This window comes from Cucurbita pepo, chromosome 1 (assembly GCF_057944985.1).
Source record: "Cucurbita pepo subsp. pepo isolate OVF chromosome 1, ASM5794498v1, whole genome shotgun sequence".
NCBI classification, from domain to species: Eukaryota; Viridiplantae; Streptophyta; class Magnoliopsida; order Cucurbitales; family Cucurbitaceae; genus Cucurbita; species Cucurbita pepo.
The window spans coordinates 11,138,482-11,164,647 of record NC_141798.1 but is presented as its reverse complement, the minus strand read 5'-3'; the positions used below and the strand labels follow the sequence as shown (position 1 = coordinate 11,164,647).

Here is a 26,166-nt window from a genome sequence, read left to right as displayed (position 1 = left end):
TAAAGTCGCATATGATCATCCTATGAAACATTAATCTTCTCAATTAACATATTTATGAAGAAAGATTAAATATCGTGGTCTAGTCTAATAAAAACTCATTATATGATAACTCCACTTACATGTCCCCTTAAATGAATCAAATCAAATTATTTGTAATAATTACAAAGTGTGTCATATCAATAGTTTTATTAAGACAAGACTTTCAACCTCGTTCATATACTATAAACTATTTTTTGAACCGAGGTTAATCAAATATCATTCAAAATTACATTAATAATATTTAATTTGTCATAAAAATAATAATGTTTAATTATAAAAAAATTATTAAAAATTAAATAAATAATTGACATAAATCTCAAAATTTTAATTTAAAGGATAAACTACTTCTCCCTCCTACAACCTAGGATTATTAGGAGTGAGTATCAATTTAGTGGAAGATCATGAGTTTACGAATGAAAAATATTATCTCCAGGCCTTTAGGGAGGTCCAAAGTAAAGCGAGGAGAACTTATGATAATACTATTGTGAGATCCGCATTTGGGAGTGATGGTTCAATTAAATGGTCATTAAGCAATATTTGGATTATTTTTCCTCCATAGGGTTTTTTTCTCCTTCAATTCTCCTCTCTTCCACTTCAACCCACAACCGGAGCCCTCTCTGTGTTCTCGACTTCCTTCAGCGCTTCCCTCTCTCCTCCCGTCCGCTTGAGCTAAAGCCGTTCCAATACACGCACATATATATGCGTACGTATGTTTCTCAATATATGTTTTTTTATTGGTGAATCGTTTTTTGCTGCTTGATATTTGAACTTGTATGTTTAAATCCATTTTGAAGATCAAATGTTTGAATTGTCAATGTTTGAGCTTTGTAGGTTTGCTTTAGTGGTGTGGATTTGTGTGTGTGCTCGTCTCCAGTATTTTTGTAGGCATGGATAACAGTTCTGTTGGGAACTCAGAAATGGTGACTGAAGCTGGATGGTATATTCTTGGTGAAGATCAGCAACATGTTGGTCCATATGCATTTTCTGAATTGCGTGGTGAGTTATAAGAACTGAAACATTTCTGTATATATAGCTGATTGATATTGTTCCAAACATCACTTGTGGTTTTTTTGTTATTCGCGAGGGCAATATATGAGTGACATACAGGAATCGAAATGTACCTTGGTACCTCATGCCATGACAATCTTACTTATGTATTGTGAACTGCCGGTTATTCCTCGAATTTACTTTCGTTCTTTCTTTCTTGAATTTCAGTTGTACAAGTATCAATAGCACGCTGTATCATGTTCACTTGGTTAAGAGCTATTTAAACATCTATTTAGTTATTTATTCGCCCTGGGCAGAGCATTTTCTAAATGGGTATCTCTTGGAAAATACCCTGGCCTGGTCTGAAGGACAAAGTGACTGGCAGCCATTATCTTCTATTCCTGGGTTGACAACGAAAGTATTTGAACAAGAGTCTGATTCGTCAGCTGCAGGTGAAGTCTTGTTCATGTCTCATTAATTATGTTCATGAGTAACTAGTCTAGTCAAATTATTGCTTAACGCTCTTTGAGTGTTTTAGTTCTCGCCAACGATGATGATGATGAGCTTGTTAGTTTATTTAATCTTGTATTAACCGTAATTTATTTGTATTTACGGTTTGTATTTCAAATTATGTCAGTTGAGGGAAGTAATTAGCGGTTAAGGGTAGTTACTAGCGGTTAAGGGTAGTTACTATCGGTTAAGGGTAGTTACTAGCGGTTAGTGTGACTATTCTGTCTATATATGTATTCTGTAACAAGTTTAATAATGAGTAGGTTGGTTTATTGCCTCTCTTAGTTGTACGAGTGTTGTCTAACATTTGGTATTAGAGCTTGGTTACATGCCAAAGATCATGCCGAGAAATAATAACAACACTGGAGAGAGAGGAGAGTCGTCGAAGTCTGCAACAAAGGAAGGTCTGGTAACACTCCAATACCCGACGTTATCGAGAACCAACTACGCAGCATGGGCTATGAAGATGAAGGTCTATTTGTGTGCTCAAGGGGTGTGGGACGCAATCGAATCAACTGAGTCTCTGGATAGTCTTGATGAAAGGAAGGATCAAATGGCCTTAGCAGCTATCTATCAAGCAATCCGTGAGGAGATGTTGTTTTTGTTAGCAGAGAAAGAGACAGCAAAGGAAGCATGGCAGACACTAAAAACTATTCATCTCGGTGCTGAACGTGTAAAGGAGGCAAAGATCCAAACTCTGAAGATTGAGTTTGAAATTATGAATATGAAGGAGTCCGAGACTATTGATGATTATGCAGGAAGGTTGACAGAAGTCGTTAATAAAATACGTACTTTTGGAGACAAGTTTGAAGAGGCATACTTGGTGAAAAATTCCTCCGCTCAATACCTCCTAAGTTTCTTCATATCGCATCGGCAATAGAGCAATTTGCCGATTTAAAGGTGATGACCATGGAGGAAGTCATCGGCCGTCTTAAAGCATATGAGGAACGGATCGGTAGCAACAAAGAGAATGTTGAGCATGTCTTATTGACTCAAGGAGAATGGAAAGAGAAAAAACGTAGCGACAATGGAGGCCATAGCCGAGGGCGAGGTCGCAGTGGTCACTGGAGAGGGAGAGGCCATGGTCGTGGAAACGACTCGTTTCATCAAGAGAAGAAGGCTGACAAGAGCAAGGTAAGATGCTACAATTGTCAAGGCCTAGGCCACTATGCCTCAGAATGTCGGAAGGTGAAGTGTTATAATTGCCAAAAGATTGGCCATTATGCATTCGACTGTAGATCGAAGAAAAGGGAGGATCATTATGCATCCCACTGTAGATCGAAGAAAAGGGAGAATCAGGCGCATTTAACTGAGACGCAAAGTGATGAGGATGAGCCAGCCTTACTTACAGCACAAGTTTGTGAAGTCCGAACTCTCGGTTCACCAGAGTTGACGGAGATGGCTCTTTATGAAGAGAAGGTTGTCCCGGAAGAAATTGAGAAGAAAAGCAACACTTGGTTCCTAGATACGGGAGCCAGCAATCATATGACTGGTTGTCGAAGTTGGTTCTCGAAATTGAACGAGTCAGTGACCGACACGGTGAAGTTCGGAGATGGATCACTTGTAGAGATAAAAGGACATGGAGATGTGAAGATTGAATCGGAGAAAAAAATAGAGAAGCGAGAAGAGAAGAAGAGCGATGGCAAGAAAATCGTTGGCGGTGTGAAGTTTGAATCCGAGGAGAAGAGCAATGGCGTTGTGGCGGAGGTCCAGAATGTGACAACGGAGGTAGCGAAAGCAAAGGAGATAAAAGAGAAGGACTGTGACGGCGAGAAGAAGGAGAAGGAGGACGGAAACAATGACTGTGCTATTAAAAAACCAGTCGCCGGAGAAACGAAAGTAGAGAAGTTGAAGGAGGCCATTGTTTCCGGCAGTGCAATTGAAGTGGCACAGGTAATTAAACCTGTTGAGGAAAAGCCATTGGCCGGACAAGTAGAACAGGTAATTAAAACTGTCGATGAAAAGCAGTTGCCCATTGAAAGGAAGACAGAGAAGAAGGAAGGTGGAGATAATTGCGGCAGCTTTCATCCTGAAAAGCGGAGTATATTGTGGCGGCGTCAGCTGCTTGTCAAGGAATATGGTTAGGACGTTTACTGAAAGAATTGATTTGAAGAATGTAAGAATGTGAAGATCGAAATACAAGATTAAGGGGATGATTTGTTAGTTTATTTAATCTTGTATTAACCGTAATTTATTTGTATTTACGGTTTGTATTTCAAATTATGTCAGTTGAGGGAAGTAATTAGCGGTTAAGGGTAGTTACTAGCGGTTAAGGGTAATTACTAGCGGTTAAGGGTAGTTACTAGCGGTTAAGGGTAGTTACTATCGGTTAAGGGTAGTTACTAGCGGTTAGTGTGGCTATTCTGTCTATATATGTATTCAGTAACAAGTTTAATAATGAGTAGGTTGGTTTATTGCCTCTCTTAGTTGTACGAGTGTTGTCTAACAGAGCTTGAGAAATATCAGAAGAGAGTTGGAGAAGTAGCCACAGCTGAAGTGTCTAATCCTTCTGGTAGTAGGAATTTTGGTATGGTGGAAGGTGATCTGGACAGACCTACTACACCACCGGAGGGAGAGGAGGAATTCACCGATGATGATGGGACTACATACAAGTGGGACAGGGCTCTCAGGGCCTGGGTACCTCAGGTATTTTTCTGTGAAACCTTGTTCATGATGTAGGAGTGAATTTGTGGCGTCTTATGTTTTCCTTGAAAGAGTCTTAAAGTTTGAAACGTGAATCAGTTGCCAAGCTCTATAGATCTAAGTCTTATTCCCCCACCTTTCTAGTTTTCCTTTACTTTGTTTGATATGAATCCAACAACTGATCACTTCCATGTACAACAATTACAAGAAGTAATACAAAGAAGATTCAAGAATCAAATCAAGAAAATAATGGAGTGGCTGATATTGGAAAGTGATTAGAAGACTTACCATTGGTAGTTGAATTACCAATTAAGACAATTTATGAATTGCCTTATTTTCTTCAATTTATATTTAATAGCATTTATTAGTGATTTGTAGCCGGTGGCTGAACCTTATTATGTTTGGGTTATCTTTTAGGCCTATTTATAAAGGCACGTAATATTCATGTTTGGATGTATGGTTGAATACAGACAAAACCTTTGTGTTTTCTTGATACCTTTTGGTGTTATTCTTTTTCAAACCTTGCTTTAGGTTTGATGTTTAAACCGATTCATTGAATTAGTTTTGATCAAGCTAATTTTGGAGTGAATTGTCTTGGTATCTAAGAGTGACCATCATAGATTTCAAGTTCGATCTAAGAGTCATTCATCTTCTAACCAGCTCTTGGTTGGAATCAATCCGTTAAGTTAGCTTTCTCTGTGAACGTTTTGCAAGGATTCTAGAAGGACCTCTAGCTTTGCAAATTTCAGCATTGTAGGCGCTTATCATTGTTTTTCTTCTATGCATAGAAATTTACAAGGTTGATTTGTTAGAAATTCAACCATAAACAAAAGATCTTTTATTTTATATGTACATTCCACATAAGGCTGTCTTTTAGTTTTTCTGACGACATTCTTTTTTGTAGTTTTATTTCCTATCTTCTCATGGATTCATGTATGATCGTAGCATAATAATCTTGGTGCACTCTTTCTTTGTAATCAATCAAAATTGTAATGAACAGGAAGTTTTGTGGCATAAAGTGTTTATGGAAAAGATGCTATTGGGTGACACGGTCGGAAGTGATAGGAGTCCTTGGGATGTTACATATATTCTTAATTGAAAACAACTTTTCATTAAATTAGTGAAAAGTTACCAAGTATGACGCTTGCTATACAAGTTAACCCTAGACAATAGGAATACCCAGACCCTAAAAAGGTTGTAAACATTCAAAAGAAACAATGGCTCCCCAAAATAAGGGGAAATTATAGAAATGATCTCCAATTACACCCGACATCCTGGAAAAAAATGTTACTGAATGGTGTGAATATTGAAAACTAAGAAGATGCTTTATACTTAGCTACATCAACCCTCTCATCCCATTTAGTGATTTTTTTTTTCACGTGATCTTTGATTTCTTTACTGTAATTTTGAAGTTGTTGCTTTGACTGCATTCAATCATTTCAGTTTAAATTAGCTTTTTAACTTGAATCCTCAAATAAATCGAAGAAATAATTTGCTTGGACCCACCATCATCACCTAATGGATGTTGAATTGTCGAAGAAGGGATTGCAAACACTTCTTCTGCATATGAAGAATGAAGAAAATCATGTTTTTGTTCTTCACAAGCCTTTGTGTATAAAATACATGCTGTAGGAAATAATCTCATAAGAGGCAATTTTTTTTTTTCTTTCTTGAAGTCTATCTGCTTGGCCATTTTATTGAAAAATCCAAATCAAATTATTACCCTTCTTGGACTTTTTGTCTTTCAACAACTTTGGACGAAACTGCATATAACAAAGGAGCATTTTTGAGAGCCCTTACAAATGAGTGAACCAAAAACATTCTAGAAGGATATAATCCCCCAACTCTTTTGCCGACTCTGCTTATGGTATGAAGCCTTCCCTTCAACATAGTCATCAAAAAACTAAATTCGAAAATTTTTCCCCCTTTGAGTTCTTCTAGAAGTAATCTTCCAAGAACCACATTCCAAACAATCAGACAACATGCCCACCTTATTAGCTATCGCTTAAAAAAACAATAAATTGATCATCCAAGGCCCTTCCCCTCCCTTGAACGAAATCCCAAATTACATCGAAGCTTTGAGTTTCGAGATATTCCACCAAGGAATTTTGGGACTCCATTTTGCTTTTATTTCGTAGAATGGTGATTCCTTTTGGAAGTTGATGCTTTGTGGCATGGAATCATTGCATATAAGGTTGCCTCCCTATTGAGTGGGTCTGAAATAATAGGGTTAAAGCAATTTTAGGAGCACATGACAGTTCATTGCCTTGGGTTTGATGAACTTCTCTTGCTTTATGCATTACTATGTGTGAGATGGTTCAATTCGTTTTTGGTTGGTTTTGTACCCACATGGGGTTAATGTTTGCTTCTGGACTATTAGTCCTTCTAGTGAGTCTCTCATTATTATGTTTTTTTTTTTTTACTTTTCTTGGCTGGTCTCTTTTTTTTATTTATTTAATGATGAACCAAAATTTCATTGAGAAAAATGAAAGAATACAAGATCATACAAAAAAAAAAAAAAAAAAAAAAAAGGAAAGAAACCTCCAGCCAATAAAATGGTAATTAAAAAAAGAGATCAAATATCATTATAAGATCTTCCTGCTCTTATTTATTTCTCCCACTCCAAAGACCCCACAAGGTAGAACAAACCCCAACCTGCCACAAAAACGAAGGCTTTTTATAATTATTTATTTCATCTGCCCTCTTGCGATAAGGAGGGGTTTTTATGCAAGGCCAGGTGCGTGTTGTTTTGTGGGACCGGTGAGGTGAGAGGAATGTTATAATCTTTAGAGGACTTCAAATGATGTGTGGTCCCTCGCCAGGTTCCATGTTTCTCTTTGAGCTCCATTAACGAAGGCTTTTTATAATTATCCTTTAAGTCCTGATTCCCATTTTACTTGATTGACATCCCTATTATACTTCGATTCCTTTTTTTTGTGGGTTCTATTTGTTTTCTTTCCCTTTTATTCTTTCATTTTTTTCCTCAATTAAAGTTATGTTATTCATCAGAAAAGTGTGTTTTATGGATATTCTTCTAGGCTTCTTTCCTCAACAAGTAATTTGTTTGTGTCACTGTTGAACTTATGTGCTTGATTATATATATTATTCACAAATTCCAATAAGCTACTGGGATGTGTTTGGTTTAAGGGTTCAGCGAGCTGGGTTTGTGTAGTTTGGAGTTAGGGAACTAGGAGTTGTGTAGTCTGGAATGGGAAACTTGACTGTGTAGTCTATTTGGATTGTGTAGAATAATGAATTTGAGAAGCTTGACTTTGATACTACTGAAGCATTGTATATATATGAATGGATCTTCAGTAGTATCAAACACTAGATATAATTTTGAAATGACTTGACCTCGCAACAGGATGATGCATTTTTTAAACATGAGCAATATGGGCCTGAAGACATGACTTTCATGCAAGAAGAAGAAGTCTTTCCACAGCTTGAAGCCGATGCTCCTTGCACGTCCATCAAAGGAGAAGGTGATTCTGTTCCTTCTACCTCCATCAAGGAAGAATATGATCATGTCACAAAAGAAGCTAACAGAAAAAGTGAGGAGATTGTAACCAAACAGAATGGGAAGAGAAAATTGTGTGACAATCAAGTTGAGAAAAAGGTTTTTCCTTGCATTGTATCTGTAATTTATTTATGAGAGTAGATGAGGGCTACTCTAGAAAAATTATTTGCTATTCTAACTTTATTTTTCTTTCTGCTTCTGCAGGAAGCAAATAAAGGTTCTGATGGTTGGTTTGAACTAAAAATAAATACACATGTTTACGTAACAGGGCTGCCAGAGGATGTTACTATTGATGAAGTATGTTCTAGGCACCTACTAATAGTTGCATTTTGAGCATAGTTTTCATTGGATGCTGTAATTTTCTGTTATATGTTGCAGGTTGTGGAAGTTTTTTCAAAATGTGGAATAATCAAGGAGGTATTTATTGTTTGACAGGCTATGCTTACACGAGTAGATAAATTCAATACTTGGTTGTACTGGTTGTGTTGACTCCATATTTGATACATAGTTTCTTTTAAATAAGGATGCCACCACCAAAGAAAATCACAAGAAGGCACCTCGACTGGGTTAGTTTCTTTTTTTAGAGTAGAGTGTGAGGAACAGTGTATCATTTGGTTCATTTTTAGGTTCTATGTTTCTCTTTAGGTGTTAGTGTCAAATTCTTTTTGTAATTATCCTTTGATGCGTATTTGGCTTGATTGAAGTCCCTTTCTTTAGTGGGATTTTTTTTGTGGGCTTGATCTTTTGGAATCACTTTTTTTTTTTTTTTTTTTTTCCTGAATGAAAGTGTGGTTTCATATCCTCTTAAGTAAAATTACTTACCAACGCCGCCCACCTATTTAGCATCGACTCATCACAGTTAATGCCAAGTACATAACACTTACCTACGTCGACCTTTAAACCTGAAACACACTATTTTCCCAAAGAAAAGAAAATCATATTAACGGCAAACTGAAGATGAGACAAGGGTAACATATCTTTCTCACCTGAAAACCCTACAGAATGTTACTGTCCGTACTTCTCAACACCATTCTTCTCAAAATGTTCCCACAGACCCCCCTAGTGGCATGAATACTTTCTCTCGGCTTACCATTGTCTCAAAAACCTAGCTTCGATTGATCACAAATGATCCCCTTGTCTCAAGCCCCTACCACTGCATAGCATTGAAACATCAAACATCCATTAACCGTTTTAATGGATTATTACACTGATCGCCCTTTTTTTCCCTGACAAATGACATTCGTTAAGAGAGATTTCAGACTTCATTTATCAAAGCATTCCACAAATAAGTTCTAGAAGCCAAATTCAATAAAGTTTCAAAATTTTATATGGTTGTAATTTCACAACTTCGGATAGGCTTGAAGTTGGTGCTTACGCAAAGCTGCTAGAACAATCTATGTTTGTTTCAGATACTCCTCCTAGGTCTTGCTATAATTTATATTGTGTCCGTGTGTGCCTTTTCCTCAGTCACTACCAGATCATGACTTAGATTCAAACCAATCAAGCTACATGCCTTTTAGTAAATCGTGGGTGGGTCCCACTAAATTTGTAGGACCTCTATGGGACTGGCTCTAGAGTGTAAATAGGGTCGCATTGTATAGCTATGACATATGCATGTGTAGATCTGTGAAACATAGTGGTCGAAATTAAAACCAGCCCATGATCCCCCTGTTCCACGTTGATTGAAGTTCAGTTTTATCCATTTTCAGACCTAATGTCTATCAATCGTCATTTTTCGACTCCACTAGCTTTCTTGTGCCACCCACCTTGAAACAATGAAAATGAGATTTTTTTTTTGGTTAAAAATCTATCCTTGATTGAAAAATAAAATCTTTGTTGGATAGGAGATATGCACTCATCCTATCGATTTATTCCTTGGAATATTGCGAAGTTTATACTTGGTCACTGGTCGGGGACTGGGTGAATATCCTTATCCTCAATCTTGACGCATCCCAATGCCGTTCCCACTGGAATCTTCATGTGTACATCTTAATATTAGTTCATTCAAATTAAGAAGTGGCATTTGAATAATTTTTATGTGATCCACTGGTTGGCAAAGAATTCTTTATGACTTCAGTGTCAGTGGTGTATGCGGTATTGATTGAAACATGCGTTTGTATGTTGAATATATTGTTCTCCTACAAATATATTCTATTCTTAATCTGTAAAGTGACTTTTTTTTGGCAGGATCCTGAAACCAAAAAACCCCGTGTTAAGTTGTATGTTGATAGAGAGACAGGGAAGAAGAAGGGTGATGCTTTAGTCTCCTATCTGAAGGTAATTTTTTAATCCTCATTTTTACCATCCACCTCTTTATGTTCCTAATCTCTTTGTATAGTTTTCCTTTGTGATTGTTATTGTTTGGTCTCCATATGGTCTATTCTGTGTGTGCTTGGATAGGAACCCTCTGTTTCTTTGGCTATGCAAATTTTGGATGGCACACCTCTTCGACCAGGTGGAAAAATTCTTATGTCTGTTAGTCAAGCTAAGTTTGAGCAAAAAGGTAGTGTTTTACTCCCTAGTGATTCATGTTTTAACATCTTTTACATTTTTTTCTTCACATAACTAGAATTCTTTGGTTTTCAATGCCGTGACAACCATGTTCATCGTTATTAACCTTTTATTGCATTTGATGAACTTCCACAAGCAGGGGATACATTTGTAGCCAAAAAAGTAGACAACAAGAAGAAAAAGAAACTTAAAAAGGTTGAAGATAAGATACTTGGCTGGGGTATGTGTTTAGTTCCTAGAATATTTTGCTTTCTTCTGTTATTAAACATGCACAAAAAATTCTTCATTACGGTTATTCATATTCTTATTCTTAATTTTTTTTATAATGCTTTTTTGTTCGTAGTATGTTAGAGCCATCATTGTTTCTTTTTGTGCACAATTACTTTTGTGCTAGATATGTTGGATTCTAAGAAGCTTGATCACTTATTTTTATTAATTGAGAGCTGGGGTTTTAATCCTTGGATGGGGATAGACATATTTAGGACCCATTCTCCAATGATACATGCTCTAATGTTAAGGCTCATGCTGAAGTTTTAGGCAATTAGTCGATATTTCATCAGACCACCGTTAGATTGAGTGTGGAAAATAGATGAATTATATCATTTGTTCATAAGGAGTTTAAAAGGGATGGGATGGAATAAGAAAAGTTGGGTACAAATTGAGGATGGATTCTTTACCATTGACCATTGGAGAACCCCCGCCCCCCGGCCCAGCTTTTCCTTCTAATCATCTGTTTGGATATATAGTTTCTTATAAAAGAAATGTGTTTGGGATTAATTTCCCTTTTTAACCCTCGTAGAGTACACTTGGTAATAATTTCCCTTTTTACGTTGTGAAGGCGGCCGAGACGATGCAAAAATTTCAATTCCTGCAACTGTTATTCTCCGTTTTATGTTCACACCTGCTGAAATGAGGGTAAGTTCTATAATCTTATGTGTATTCTCGCAGTAATTAGGTTTTAACGTGATAATAACAGATGTTTGTTATTTTATTCATTTTTTACGGTCAAAGTGGAGGGGACTTCTACTAAATAACTCTTTCAGTTGAGTAACATATTTTATTTTATAATATGTCAGTTTAGGAATTCAATATCATTATTGCGGTGTAGTATTCTAATTTCTTAATCATAAATTTAAAATTCTGTTTATTTATTTATTATATTTATGAATGGTTAGTAATAAATTTGTATATTAGTTCTAACACTTAAGTCTGACATAATTATTACCCAGTTTTGTTAATACTCAAACCTCTATGTCTATTAGCTTAGCTGGTCTATGGCGTTGGCCAGCACAATACTGCCAGCCTTTCCTTTTGAAGTTAATTTAATTTAATTTTTTCAAAACATACAATGTGTAGATGTGTTATCTATTTCCATGTTAAGTAGTTTCTAATTTGACTGAAAATCTATTTGGACACCAGTTGAGGGTTAGTAACCTCGCAATGTAATGTAATTATTGATGAAACAATTTCTGGTTCTTGTTTGGAATTGTTAAATGAGAACGTTGCATCTTTTTTGTAGGCCGATGAAAATTTAGCTTCAGAAATAGAAACAGATGTCAAGGAGGAAAGCACAAGGTTTGGTCCTGTGGATTCAGTTAAGGTAAATTAGTATTGTTTTTAAAAACAAAATGCGATCAAGTTAATGATAGCATCTTAGCGTGTCAAAAATAAAGTTGTCTTAGGTTTAAGGCACCAGAGTGCTGTGTTGTTGATATTTGATTTTTGTCTCTTTTGGTTTGGTTGGGTACAGGTTTGTGAAAACCATCCCCAAGGTGTGGTTCTGATAAGATTCAAGGATAGGAGTGACGCTCAGAAATGTATAGAATTAATGAATGGCAGATGGTAACACATTTTGCTGTTTCTTTACTTTTTTTTTTCAAAGCTAATTGTTTTTAGTTTAAATCTCACTTTTGTTACTTTACTTCTAAGAGCTTGCTTGGTCTCTACACTTTCAAAATGTTTATTTTAAGCTCAATTGACAATGATTTTGTTTTTAATTTTATGTTTTTGAAAATTCTTCTTGTTTCTCACCATTTCTTTACCATACCATATTATAGTTCTCAGTTTTAACTAAATTTCATAAATATATTTTTAAATTTGGTTTAGATTTTGAAAGCTTAGGGGACTTGAACCACAAAGAAAGGAACTCATGAGTAATAGTATTTATAAATTTATTTTTCCGAAACGAATAAATCGAAATTCAAATGGTTGTCAAACATGTTAATCCTTGAACTTTATACTCCTTAATTTATACTATTCTAATTCTTGCTGCCTACGTGTCTCTAAAACATGTTCATGTTATTGAGTTAAAACACATAATCAAGATTTCTTTTTTGGGGTAAGCAAATCAAGCAATGCTATTCCTTTGTTACAAACAAAATAAGATTAAAAAGACCCGAATAGTTTGTTTTGAAAAGTTTAGGATTGGAAGGAAAGTTTTGAAAGTTGGAGAAAAATGGAACAAGATTGAAAGTTCAGAGAGACCAAAGTAGACGGTTTTAGATGTCTAGAAACTTGAATGAGATTTGTACAAAACCAGACTTGTTTTGGGGAATATTTTGTGAAGGTAGCTTAGTGTTAATGAATTGCACAGGTTTGGTGGAAGACAAATTCATGCAAGCGAGGACGATGGTTTAGTGAACCATGGTTTGGTGAGGGATCTTGAAGCCGATGCTGCTCGTTTGGAGCAGTTTGGCTCTGAACTTGAGGCTGACTAACTCTGTATTCCTCTACTACCCCAAAATTGTTCAGTTTTTATAATCAAGCCCTATGCCTGTATGAAACTCGTACCATTTTGTACGCTTTATTCAGATTAATATGGCCTTCCTAATGTTGCACCTAAAACTCCCCCACCTGCTCTTTAGGAATAATTTTCCCCATTATTAACTACAAAAAAACTCCCCCCTTCTGCCACGGCCTTCTCCATATAGTTTTTTCCCCCTTTTATTTATCTGTATTTGAGAGGAAAAAGAAGCAAAAAAAGAACAAAAAAACAAGTGGTGGTTGGGTTTTGGAGAATTGATCTATTCACTCGTAAATGTAGTACTGATTTTTAAACATAGTATACTTTATTCATCTTCCATAATTCAATTTGGACTGTCATACATTTTTTCACCCCTTTGACTGAATTGATTCTGTTGAACAAATGCGCCACTACCCGAAACAGGACCGAGCTATAGATTGAATGAGATTCTCGAAAGAGACATAGAAGTCGAGTACTTTTGTTTCTAGTTTGACTTTTAGTTGATTGACAAGTAGTACTCAAAATTGTCAGTGAGTTGTATGAGTACTTTTGTAGTAGTAGTAGTTTTTTATGAAAGTTGAGTAGTACTCTAAAGGGTAACACTTTTCGTATGGCTTCACATTGGTATTATGGTTGCTTCTGATGTCCAATGGGTTGATAAACATTTACAACTTTTAAGTCTTGTGGTTTCTATAATGAAGGACCTCATAAAGGAGATGCTCTACGTTAATGTTGATTCCACTTTGAGATACGAAAGGCTTGACTTACATAGATTTGTTGAAGAGTACAGAGAGGTCGACTAATTGTTGGAGATCACTTATAAATGTGGTTAGGAATAGGAAGTAAGCAAATTTGTCTTACTAGGCCAACAAGGTAAAGGCTGGAAAGAGGAATGAATTGGTTGATAGGATTGATATTAGAGATTGACTTTGTATATACTCTGGTATAAGAGATTGGGCTGACATTTGCAGCTAGATTAATGGAAAGAAAATCTAAGTAGTTACTTGTCGTTTTAGAAACCAGCTCAATCTGGCACTTACCTAAGAAATTTGAGAAAAATTCAGCTTGAGGAAGCCTGTGAAAAGTGATCTCGAATACACCCGACATGTAAGTGACCATATGGAGCAAGTTTTAAGAAATACTTGTAGGCATTGATTAGGAACATGAACAAATGATTAGAAATCATGTTTAGGAGCCTAATCAACCTAGATTCATGATAGCTAAGCCTAGAAAACTTGAATGTTTACGGTTTAGCTCATTATTTAGTATGATTTATTATCTCTTATTTGAGCATGTTAAACATGATTTATGTGTCTTATTGACCTTAGATGCATGATAGAGGGTTTGGGAACCGTATATGCCCACTTATGAAATGCTATGTGCTCTAGAATGTATGCTATGATTATGTTAGACCGTAAGCTGCTATTTTACGTTATGTTGGTTTCAAAACTTAGATTTGGATTCCACAAAACATTTGAGTTGACCAGATATATCATAGGGACGATTAGAACGAAACCTTTATTCGTGAACTAGCTAAGAGAAGTTAGGATTTACTTGATACATAGAGTTTAGTTGTCACCCACAAAGGGTCCTAGCATATAGGGTATACTACTAAGGTAGCTCCGATACAATCGGTTGGGAAATCTACCCAAGAGGGTTGTGAGCAGTTAGTTTAATGTCCTAGCCTCAAAAGGCAATATGACATGTTGTTTAATATTCTTAAGATAGGTAGTATATTGTTCTAATTCGAGAGGGGTGTGAGCAGGAAGTTTACTATTCCAGCCTAGAAATGCAAAGTAACAAGTAGTCTATTATCTTAGAAACAGACAATTACTGCTCGCCTCCACTAGTGAGAACCTTCCGGTTAGAGCCTAATAGATAGTTATGTGTGGAGTATGAACATCGTTTTAAGACGAAAGGCTCTTCCATACTTATGAGAATTACCCTAGGTCTTCTTAGGGGTCATAGTGGCCCAGCGCAATTAGTGCAAGGTTAAAACGTAAAACATAGAGCTAAGAGTACCCAAAAATCCTTAAGTTATGAACCCCGAGGGAGTTAGAGCACTCCCTAGAGGAGGAATGTATGGGATTTAGGTATGGACAAGCTTGAAAAGGCGAAGTAACAACTAGTTTATTGTTCCTAAGACAGGTAGTATATTGGTCTAACCGGAACTAGTTTATTGTTCCTAAGACAAGTAGTATATTGATCTAACCGGGGGGGATTTACTGTTCTTAGGGACAAACTGTTTGTTATGTAACTCTTGGGATTTGATCTAACAACCTTGTTGAAGAACAAGACTTTTGATCTAAATTATCCAAAACACCGAAAAACCAATAAGGAATCAACTTAGGGAAAAGTTTAGGAATAGATTACCTTGATGATCAAGATCAAGAGTAAAGAAAACTTGTACCTAAACTCGTGATTCGAATCTCTTCACAAGATAAACTGAAGACTACTTGAATGACTCTAACATGTAAATCTGAACATAACTAATGCAAAGGAACAAAGTCATGGTCTAAAAGACATAATATGCAACTTTTACTTTAATATTCAAATTCTTCGAACTAAAACAACAACATGAATGACTATTTATAACCTTAAAAATAAATCTAAAATAACCTATGGTCAATTGAAATGTTGTAACTCTCGTGCCCTTAATGATTACTAACTAATTGTAACTTAAAATATTAAAAAATAATGCTTTAAAATTGAAAAATATAAAGAAACATCCCTAAATCCAAAGATGTATGATACGATCTTCTCAACCATCATGAAGTTTTTGTAGCATGATTCAGACACCTTATTTGTATCATTCTCCCGTTCTTCAAGAGGATTTGTCCTCAAATCCAATTGATCTCCTTATAATGCAAATTTAAAATCATTTGCTTTTCGGGGTCTTAATCTTCTCGAGATCTTTACTTTTATCTTTAGGTCATGCATGAATGTAAAAGTGAATGGGAGTGTCGCTTCTTGTATAGCCCATTGGTCTTGTTTTTCCATGAATTCATTGTTGGCTCTTGGGATCGACCATTGAATCTTGTTTTTAAATAAGTATTTTAATTTCCAAAGAAAAAGTAGATACACTTTGTTTAAGTGTTCCTCTTAGAAAGAAAGTCATTTCACCTTTTATGTTTGTGGATTTGTCCTTGTGTATACAACATTGTTTTATAACCTTCTTTCGTTTTAGTCTCTATACACACATCAAATATTTATTGTTCACGCTCTTTCCCTGTTCACTTTCTTCACTTTTTGTTTCCAATGGTCGGGAGCAACATATACTTGTACAATGTCTTTGCTGGTCTCTACGTCATTAGTAACAATATCATCATTTGAAATATTGTCTTGCGGCATAAGACAATCTTCCTTTTTTTCGAATAGGTTGTACGATATGTCTCTTGTACTTGGTCTTGGTCCCATAAATTCAACTCTTGGCGTAATTAAGGCAGTTATGTCATAGATCGGTGGATTTCATCCAAATTTCCTTGAAATATCCAAAATAGATAATTATTAACATGATTCTCACAAGTTTTTGTGTTTGATGAAACATAGACTTGGTTGATCCATGTTGGAAAAATATAAAGAGACAATAAAATGAATCTTTTCTTGGATCTTTATCAAAAATACATATAATTTCCTTTATGCAACCAAATTTCAAGATCTCATAAAATATAAAGTTTTAGAACAGGACTATAAGAACATAGAACACAAAAATAAAATAATAATAATGATAATAATTGTCACTTTTTTTTGTTTAAATGATCGAGCAAAATGTGATGAGATGAGAAAGAATAAGGAAATTTCAAAATGAAAAAAATAAGAAACAAACAACGGAAACATATATTCAACTAGATTCTAAATGTTTTGAAGCTCGTGGGATTCGTTCTAACAAGGTCTCTATGGTGAGCTAACTAAATGTTGAATGCCTCCAAAAGATAGCTCCACACGGAGCGTGCAAAGTGCATCTCCAAAGGAGATGATTCAGGTCTTTCTTAGCCTTTTGGTAGAGGATAAAATAAAACCGACCAAACAACAATGGCCACTTTAACGAGAGCTGGTCTAGAGTGTGAACTCAACCATGGACCTTCTCTATCAAAGGATAAAACAAAATCACTAAGTAACCACCATGGAATCATCTAAAGAAACCATGGACAACCTGCCAGACAAACAACTTAACCTTCTTTGAAACCTTGATCTTCCAAAGGATAAAACAAAATCACTCAGTGACCACCAGAAAGCCATCTAAGGATTTTTACTGTTTCTTTTTGTGGGCTTGGTTTTGCATCCCCTTGTATTCTTTTATTCTTTTCTTAATGAAAGTTCAGTTTTTCATTAAAACAAAAAAAAAAAAGAAAAAAAGTGTTGAATTATTCAGATTGGACTTTTTATTTTTGTTATAAACTTATGATCTTACGAGTTGCATCATTTTTGAAAGGTTTAACTCAGGTTTTGGTGGTTACTAATTTAAAATATAAGTATGTACAAGTTCCTCATAATCAAATTATATAGTGTCCAATAGTAGCCTATGCGATTAGTTATTAAGGAAAGGGAAGATGTTGCCATGATATGATAATGCTGATATAGAAAGAACATGGATATAACTTATTAGCCAAGGCATCTCTACTCGGTTGTAGGTTCAAAATTGATGTTGCTATGATATGATAATGCTGATATAGAAATAACATGGATATAACTTATTAGCCAAGGCATCTCTACTCTGTTGTAGGTTCAAAATTGTCGAAATTGTTGCTGTTTGCCAATTGTTCTTTTATTTCCTCTTTTCTAACTTCTCACCTCGTTCAGTAGCTCTTGAGCTTGCGACCCTTCCCCTCCCTTTTTCTTCTCTCACCCTAAAACCTAAACCCTCCCCGTTAGCTGTCATTGCTTGCTGCCGCTAGTTGTTGTATGTTCGCCGTTGGATTCTGTCGTTGTTTGCCGGTTGTTCTTTTTTCTTTCCCTTTCTCTTCTCTCTAGCCTTGCTCAGCATCTCTTGGGCTGTGAACCTGGTCCCTTCACTAGTCATTTTCTGTCATTGTTCGTAGATCACTTTCTACTAGTTTGTGCCTTGTTAGTTTATTTCGTAAGCTGTCAGTACATTGGCTACCCTTCTGTTCTTGGTTCTTTATTTGGTAATTAGTTTGCCTTGGGTTTTCAATGAATCGTAGTAGTTGCTGTATTGATAAGAGCTACTATTGCATTTGGTTCAAAAATGAGTTTTTCTTTTTAGAAGACCAGAAATTTAAGTCAGCCATTCCACTTTCATTCTCTCACCTTCGTTGGTTTGAGAAAGCTGCGGTTGAAATGATGCTTCGTCCCGATACTCATAATTTTTCCAAACAAGATAGAGATGAGTTTGGTACTACTAGAATTCAGAAACGTTGGTTTTCTTCTGGAGCAATTATTGATTGTATTATATGGCCAATTTTGGTTGGAGGAAGGTGATTAGTCTTCCTTTGGGTTTCTTAAAGCGTGGTTGACTTGTTTTTTGGGATTTGTTGAGAGATTATATCATGCAATTTGAGAAGCTTTGCTTGAAGGATTCTCAGCCTTTGAAATGCGACACTCGTTCCTACATGGACATTGTGGATTCATTCTACCCTCCTCCTCCGTTTGTTAAAGATTGTTTTTGTCCAAAGCCCTCCATCTGCAATCTGGGATAAAGATAAATAAGTTCTTAATTAAACTGGAATTCTATGCTGGTGGTTTCTCGATTGAATGGACATTGAAGTCCACTTTGAACCCATTTTTTTTCTATTAATTCTTTTATGGATGATAAAACATTATTTCAATTGTAAGATACAAATCTTTTAGTTGGTCTTGGTCCATTGGGTCATTGGTCATTTCCGTTTGAAGATAGAAAAATGGGACATAAGCAAGCATACTAAACAAAAATTAGAGGTTATGGAGGCTGGCTTAAAATCACATTGTCCTCATATTGGAATATATGCACTTTTGATGCAGCAAGGCATTAATTTGGTGGTTTGATTCGAGTTCAATCTAAGACCCTGAATTTGTTTGATTGTAGCGCAACTTACGTTGAGTTCATCCTTGCTACAATTGAAATTATTGATTCAAAAGAATTGTTTTCCCTTCAATTTGGGGATATCCTCCAATTGATATTCCTTGTGTCTTGATGTCTAATAAGAGCACTTTGGATTTAAAAGATTTTTCGATTCTGTTGGACATTATTCAATAGTTCAGTAATCGAAGATGAAAAGTCTCCTCAGCATAGTTGTTCACTGGCTTTTGATGATTTGTTACTCCAATCACTATATTTTCAACATCTTTCAAAGGAAAATTCAAAGATGACTACTACGATCACTAATGAGACGTCTTTAGGTGATTCTCAGATGTTGCCTTTGATTAAGTTTTCAAGAGGCAATCTTTTGTGTTGAGTTTGGTCCTTTAGGCTCTTTACTAGTTTCTTTTTGTTCGGTTTGCTTGGAGTTTTTGTTGTGGAAGTTATTTTCTGTATCTTTTTCTTTTTTGGTTCTTTGTGTTCTATTTTTCACTCCCTCGTGGAGTTTATATCTTTGCCTCTTGTTCAAAGGTGATATTTGTTTGAATGACTTTTCAAATTCCTTTGACTTGTTTAGATTACAAGAACTTATGGGAACACTCACAAGGCCTCCAAAACATTCACCTATAACTTTAAACGTACTAAGCTCTCAATATCTCAAAGGTAAGTTCTTTTTATCCAGATCCAACCTCCATATCCTTCAGTAAGTTCAGGGTGATAATGCTTAAATGAAAATCTCCAACTAATCTCCATTATCCATCAAAGCTCTTTCGAATAGAACTATCATCAAACCTTAGCAAAGCCTTTATCTGCCATGAACGGGTTGATCGAAGCCACAGTTTTAAAAGGATCTTCTAAAACATCCTTGATTTCCTTCTGAGAATTATTGGCAAACAATCTAGGGGCAACCAGCAGTTTATTAAAATTCATTCTCATCATTTAGTTTTACAATTGGAGTCCATTCTTGTAATTGGAGTTGAGGCTCCTTTGGTGGGTTTGCTTTTTGTTTGCACTTTTACTTTCTTTCATATTTCTCAATGAAACCTCGTTTTCTTATATATAAAATAAAAATCGAATAGAGATGATGGCCTTTGTTTTTCTTTCTTAATTTTTATTGTCGTTATCTATACATATATTAAATTTAATTATTAATTATAAAATAAAATCTACAATACACGTTACATTAAGATACACGATAGTACACTAAGTTTAAACTTGATACATGTACTGATTCACTAGTTAAACCTCTGAATACTACCACCTCTAATCAGATTACCTCGAAAGAGTTTAACATTTGTCACCTGTTCTTCTGTCGTTCTTTTTTACATTTGAACCCGTATTTGTCCAGGGTAGGTCTTGCTGCTAAACAATTATTAAATTTAATGTAACACTAGTTTTCTTTAACATATATATCTTGGTCTTTACTCTCAGTTTATACTGATAATTTTTTGGATATCTTGAATGTAGATTGGACAAGGAACGTACAGCAGTGTGTACAGGGCCCACGATATTGAAACAAACAAGATTGTTGCATTGAAGAAGGTGCAATTTTCTAACATGGATCCTGAAAGCGTTCGTTTCATGGCGAGGGAAATTCTTATCCTGCGTAGGCTTGACCACCCCAATGTCATGAAGCTTGAAGGGCTTATTACTTCAAGGGTATCGGGCAGTTTATACCTCATATTTGAGTACATGGAACATGATCTTGCAGGGTTGGCAGCAACCCCTCATTGACTTTTCCCAGCTAGTGATTAACTTTAGATCATTAAGGAATAACGTATATGGAAATCTCAATTGGAAGCAACAAACAAGTTAAAGAGTCATTTCCTCTTAGATGATAATTATTTAAATATTGTCAATCTGCATACAATCCTTTTATCTATGGAAAGTTGAGACATTTTTGCATGGACATGGTGTTCACAAGAACATGTTTAGATGAAATGTATAATTCAAAATTTCTTGGGACATATTTATCCTGTGTTTAGGTGATACAGAAAAAGACCATTGATGTGCCTCCACATCTGTCTTAGTCTTATATTTATGTTTTCTATTCTTATGCTAAATCCATCATTGATTTCATTCAAAGGTAAACTCTCTTGCAACTTCTAAACCTGTGAGAAAAAGGAAAAGAAGAAAAAAAAAAAAAAAAAAAAAAAAAGGGGCTACCGAACGTATAAGAAAAGAAAAGGACTTGTACGTTCAAGCAGATGGTGCCTTTTTACTGAACATATAAGAAGGAAGAGAAATTTTGAAATCAACTGGTTGTACGCTCGATTCATTTAGTATAGCAATAATGATGATACAAGAAGATTGAACCTAGACTAATATGCTGGATGTGTGTTGACGTGCAGATTAAATGCTATATGCAACAGCCGCTTTGTGGCCTTGAACATTGCCATGCCCAAGGTGTTTTGCACCGTGACATCAAGGGCTCAAATCTTCTGATTGACAATAATGGTAACCTAAAGATAGGTGATTTTGGGCTATCAACCTTCTTCCATTCCCGTCAAAAGCAGGCTCTTACAAGTCGTGTGGTAACTTTGTGGTATCGGCCACCTGAGCTTTTACTTGGTGCAAAGGACTATGAAGTTTCTGTTGATTTGTGGAGTTCAGGTTGCATTCTTGCAGAATTATATGCTGGGAAGCCTATCATGCCTGGAAGAACAGAGGTATTATCTTATCTAAAGACCTTTATTGCATATTAACTCATACCAATATGTTTCAGTAGCTGTGTATATTGCTTATTTTTGCTAGTTTTTTTTTTTTCTCATTCATGTTTTAAGATTCTTTTGCGTGCAAGCTTTTGATGTATACTTTAGTGGGTTTGATGTTAAATTATTTATTACATTAATTTTTTTATGCAACAATTTGACCCTTTTATATTTGGATACTATAAATTGTATTACTAACGTTCTACTGTGAATCTATGTTTTGTCATCCACTTTCTACTAATGTTTTTAAAAACCGAGTCAAGTTTTAAAAACTAAAAAGATCTTTTCGTTTATACAATTTGACTAAGAATTCTAAGTATTTTTTTAACGAAGGTGAAAATCATAATTGAAAAATGAGGAGGAAACAAGTATAAATTTAGATTATTAAACGAGGCGTAAATGTGTGACCTTCAATAGGTGGAGCAACTACATAAGATCTTCAAACTCTGTGGCTCCCCGTCTGAAGAATACTGGAAAAAGTCAAGATTACCTCATGCCACCATCTTTAAACCTCAACATCCTTACAAGCGGTTGCTGAGACATTCAAAGACTTCCCTTCCTCTGCATTGGCGCTTTTGGATGTGCTTCTTGCGGTGGAACCTGATGGCCGTGGAACAGCTTCCTCTGCCCTTCAAAGTCAGGTAATCATTTTTTTTTTTATTCAATGACATGTTTTATGGGGTAAAAAAACAAAGAAAAAGAAAGAGGAAATGAGCTAAATCTTATGTTTCCTTTTGTTACAAGTTTCCTGTTTTCTTGAGGTTTTTGAAGATAAACAAGTTAAAAACTTGTCCTGTACTTAGAATGCTTAAGCTGTGACTTTGCAGTATGCTGATGAATCATCCTGTGAGCCACCAAAAGTGGAAGAGGAGAGAGTTTTGTTTTTCTTCATTGTTCAAAGTTCTATTTCTTTCGAGTCGTGTTTTTTGTTTTCTTAACAAGATACTATTTCTCCTTCAAAATTTCTTAACGAGGACAATATCTGCCGTAGTGAGCTTGGGGTGGTTAAAAAATTTCTCCTTCAAAGCCAAGGAGGTGTTTTTCCCGTCATTCAGAGCGCATAGCTTAAAGATAACCATTGTTACTCCCAGTAATTTCAACCACTTCTCCTTCCTTAACCCAATTCTCATGCTTTTCCTTTCACCTTCCTTCTCTCTTCTAATGCGGTACTCTGCGATTTACTTGTGCCTCATCCATGACATTTCCTTTCATCTTAAGCATATCATAAGAAATATGAATATGAACCCCTTGATTCTTAGGGTGCAAATCAATTTTATCTTGCTTTGAAATGAATATCACTTTCCAAAAAGCTATCCAGCCTCTTTGTTGTTTCGTGCAGGAATCATGACCGTATCTCTCGTACCTGACTTGAAAATTGAGATACATTCAAGGTTCCAACCTTGATTATACACTTTTCAACAATTTACAGACACTAAAATCTTCTGTAGCTTGCCTCAAGAGGTGAGCTTTTAGTGGATATTGCATTAAATCAATTGAGTTTCTTATGAAGAGAGATGTGAATAAGACTATTCAGCATTGACCCAATAGAAAATGACTTATTTCCGACACATCAGCAACTAAAATTCATACTTCAGAAGACTTGATAACTGAAGAGTGCTTCTAAACATGCTTTTGTTTCGTAGAATATAATTTTCAAAACATTTAACCAATAGTTTACATCCCTTAATTTTATGGTCGCGTGCTTGATGAATGTTATGTTTTCTTTCAGTTCTTTACCACCAAACCGCTTCCCTCGGATCCCTCTACTTTGCCAAAGTACCCACCAAGCAAGGAGTTTGACGCGAAGCTCCGAGACGAGGAATCTTGAAGGTAAATTCTTTATTGATATTTAGTTGGCCTCTTTCTTTTCTTGCTAAAATCATCTGTGAAACCAGAAGAAGAGCTCCTATCAGTGTAGCACGTGAACATGAAGCAGCTCAAAAGTGTCCCAGAGAATCAAAAGCGATTCCTGCACCAGATGCAAATGCTGAATTGCAGGCATCCATACAGGTAATTAGATGGTTCCAGATGCATTTAAATACAAGCTTTTGTGTTTTAAAACTTAGGTGGGCTGATAGTTTAGTTCATTTGTGCAATTCAGAAGAAACAAAGGCAGCATAATCCCACAAGTTTCAGTGAAAAGTATATTCCTGAAGAGGATGGTGGCTCTGGCTTTCGCATCGAACCCCCAAAAGAAGCAACGCAAATGGCGTCGACTGCATTGGGTTCTTCACAAAACACGAACTGGAATCAGCGTGATAATCTAAGAGGTTCTTCAGTTGGAGCCAAAGGTGCAGAACTTAGAAAACAAAGATCTTATGTGCAGCATGGTGGTGTAAAGTTGTCCAGGTATTCCAATTCCATTGCAGTTCGAGGTGGTTCATGATTCGGCTGTGGGCCAGAAGAGTGTTTTAATGTGTCATATAACCATTTCAATGGCGTTGAATCTTCAGAAAAGCATGAATGGTCTCACCATTTACTAGACACACCAAAATCTTCATACAAGATAGATGATCAGTCATCTGAAAAAGAGTCTACTAAGAAAAGTATCCAGTAATCCATTTTTAATAAAGTATTCAATGGTTTTCTCAACTTTCATCAGAGTTATGCTCCAAAGATGAGAATTCACTACTCAGGGGACCCCTGATGCCTGCTGGTGGAAACCTTGAGGAAATGTTAAAATGTTAAAGGAGCACGAGAAACGAGAAACAAATGCAGCATGGGGTGCGCAAGGTGACACAATCGCACTTTCGAAGGCAGCGGACTAGCGATTGTGCGGCACTCACTTTCCAACGACAAGTGAGCTAAGCCAATTTGTTCTTGCGTTGCCTACGGCCAAGCGACATATGATCGAGCCTCTAGCCTCGGTTTTAAAAGAAGGTTTTAGAAAACGAGGAGAGAGAGAGATTTTAGAAAGAGAGATTTTGGAAAGAGACGTTATATAAGCAAGCAAGAGAAAGATAACAACGACTTGGCATATATAACCTTGAGTAGGGAGAAGTTGACAACTAGTCATATCCCCCTATAGTACATTCTGAGTCATTTTATGTCTGGCAGGCCTAGACATGATATTTTTGAGGCGTCATACGCCCTAGAATTACAAAAGGAAAAACACTAGAATGAAAAGACATGACAAGGGTTTGGCTTGTCATGGGCATGCGGCCATGGGCAACACGCCCTGAACGAGCATGACCGTGACATCCTCCCCCACCTAATTGGTTGACGTCCCTGTCAACCGACTACTTTCAAATCTTGCGATGTGGGTGGCGGCGGAGTTCAGATCTTCGGCGCGTTCCCAGCTGGTTTCCTCTGTAGGGAGATTCTTCCATTTGACAAGGAATTCACGAATCGTCCGTACAGGTCTTCCTATCTTCCTAACCCTGTCGGCTAGGATCTCCTATACTTCTTTTGTTTCTTTTTGCTTCAGATCGATGCTCGGTCTTGTGATTGCATTCCGTTGGTCGTCGTCTGGGTCAGGGTGGTAGGGCTTCAAGTTGCTCACATGAATTACTGGGTGGATTTTCATCCATGCGGGTAGTGCAACTCGGTAGGAGGTAGCCCCGATCTTTTTAAGGACTTCAACCGGGCCTTCATATTTTCGAACTAGTCTTTGGTCCTTTCAACTGCGAAATCTGATTTGTTCTAGTCTCAGCTTGATAAGAACTTGATCTCCTGCTCAGAATTGAAGGGGGCAACGCTTCTTGTCCGCCCACTTTTTCATATGCTTGGAAGCCTTCTCTAAATATGCGCGGGCTATATCTGTCGTCTGCTTCCATTCTCTTGTAAAGTTGTGAGCTTGAGGGTCTTTCCCTGCATAAGGATGATAAATAATATGGGGTAAGGTCGGTTGTCGTCCACTTACAATTTCGAAAGGACTCTTCCCCGTAGACGAGCTTGTTTGGCAATTGAAGCAAAATTGGGCGACATCTAACAGTTATATCCAGTTCTTCTGGCGAGCGTCGACGAAGTGACGTAAGTATTCTTCGAGCAAGCAATTGAACCGTTCTGTCTGTCTATCGGTTTGAGGGTGATAACTCGAGGAGATGTTTAAGGTTGTTCCCAAGAAGGCGAATAACTCAGTCCAGAATGTCCCAATGAATCTGCCATTCCTATCACTGATGATGCTCGACGGAATGCCCCATAACTTTACAACGTGTTTGAAAAACAGTTGGGCTGTGAGTTCCGCCAAGCATAATTTGGGAGTGGGGATGAATGTCGCATATTTTGAGAATCGGTCTACGATAACCAAGATGGCGTCATATTCTCCGACTTTTGGGAGGTGTGTTATGAAGTCCAGAGATACACTTTCCCAGGGTCTTGTTGGCACAAGTAGAGGTTCCAAGAGTCCAGAGACTTTGGCTTTCTCGACTTTGTCCTGTTGACAAATGAGGCACGTCTTAGTGTATTGCATGATGGCGTCTCGCATGTTTGGCCAGAAGTATCCCTTCTTTATTAAGACGTATGTTCTTTGCCACCCAGGGTGTCCGGC

The 26,166-nt window shown here is 36.5% G+C and overlaps 1 protein-coding gene and 1 pseudogene across 5 annotated transcripts; both read left to right on the top strand.

The window, feature by feature from the left end:
* Window positions 1–600: 600 nt before the first annotated feature.
* On the top strand, window positions 601–20,565 carry LOC147794704 (splicing factor U2AF-associated protein 2-like). 4 transcript variants are annotated; one of them, XR_015412029.1, is made up of 16 exons: window positions 601–742; window positions 871–1,035; window positions 1,344–1,478; window positions 3,986–4,182; window positions 7,544–7,795; window positions 7,901–7,993; window positions 8,075–8,113; window positions 9,884–9,973; window positions 10,097–10,199; window positions 10,347–10,427; window positions 11,046–11,122; window positions 11,727–11,807; window positions 11,958–12,049; window positions 12,801–12,928; window positions 19,544–19,629; window positions 20,434–20,482. XR_015412029.1 is itself a non-coding variant. In XM_087118297.1 (15 exons), exons 2-14 carry the CDS (start codon window positions 927–929, stop codon window positions 12,922–12,924), a joined length of 1,473 nt encoding a protein of 490 aa, XP_086974423.1. In that variant the 5' UTR covers window positions 601–742; window positions 871–926; the 3' UTR covers window positions 12,925–12,928; window positions 20,434–20,565. The 4 variants fall into 4 exon arrangements, 2 of the variants coding, with proteins under 2 accessions (XP_086974423.1, XP_086974422.1); XR_015412030.1 differs by having other exon boundaries at window positions 601–746; XM_087118297.1 differs by lacking the exon at window positions 19,544–19,629 and having other exon boundaries at window positions 20,434–20,565.
* Window positions 20,493–25,068, top strand: LOC111793025 (putative serine/threonine-protein kinase At1g09600; annotated as a pseudogene). The gene is made up of 6 exons (XR_015412028.1): window positions 20,493–20,625; window positions 21,318–21,635; window positions 22,095–22,318; window positions 23,407–23,507; window positions 23,573–23,687; window positions 23,779–25,068. The product of XR_015412028.1 is annotated as a putative serine/threonine-protein kinase At1g09600 (transcript).
* Window positions 25,069–26,166: the final 1,098 nt, after the last annotated feature.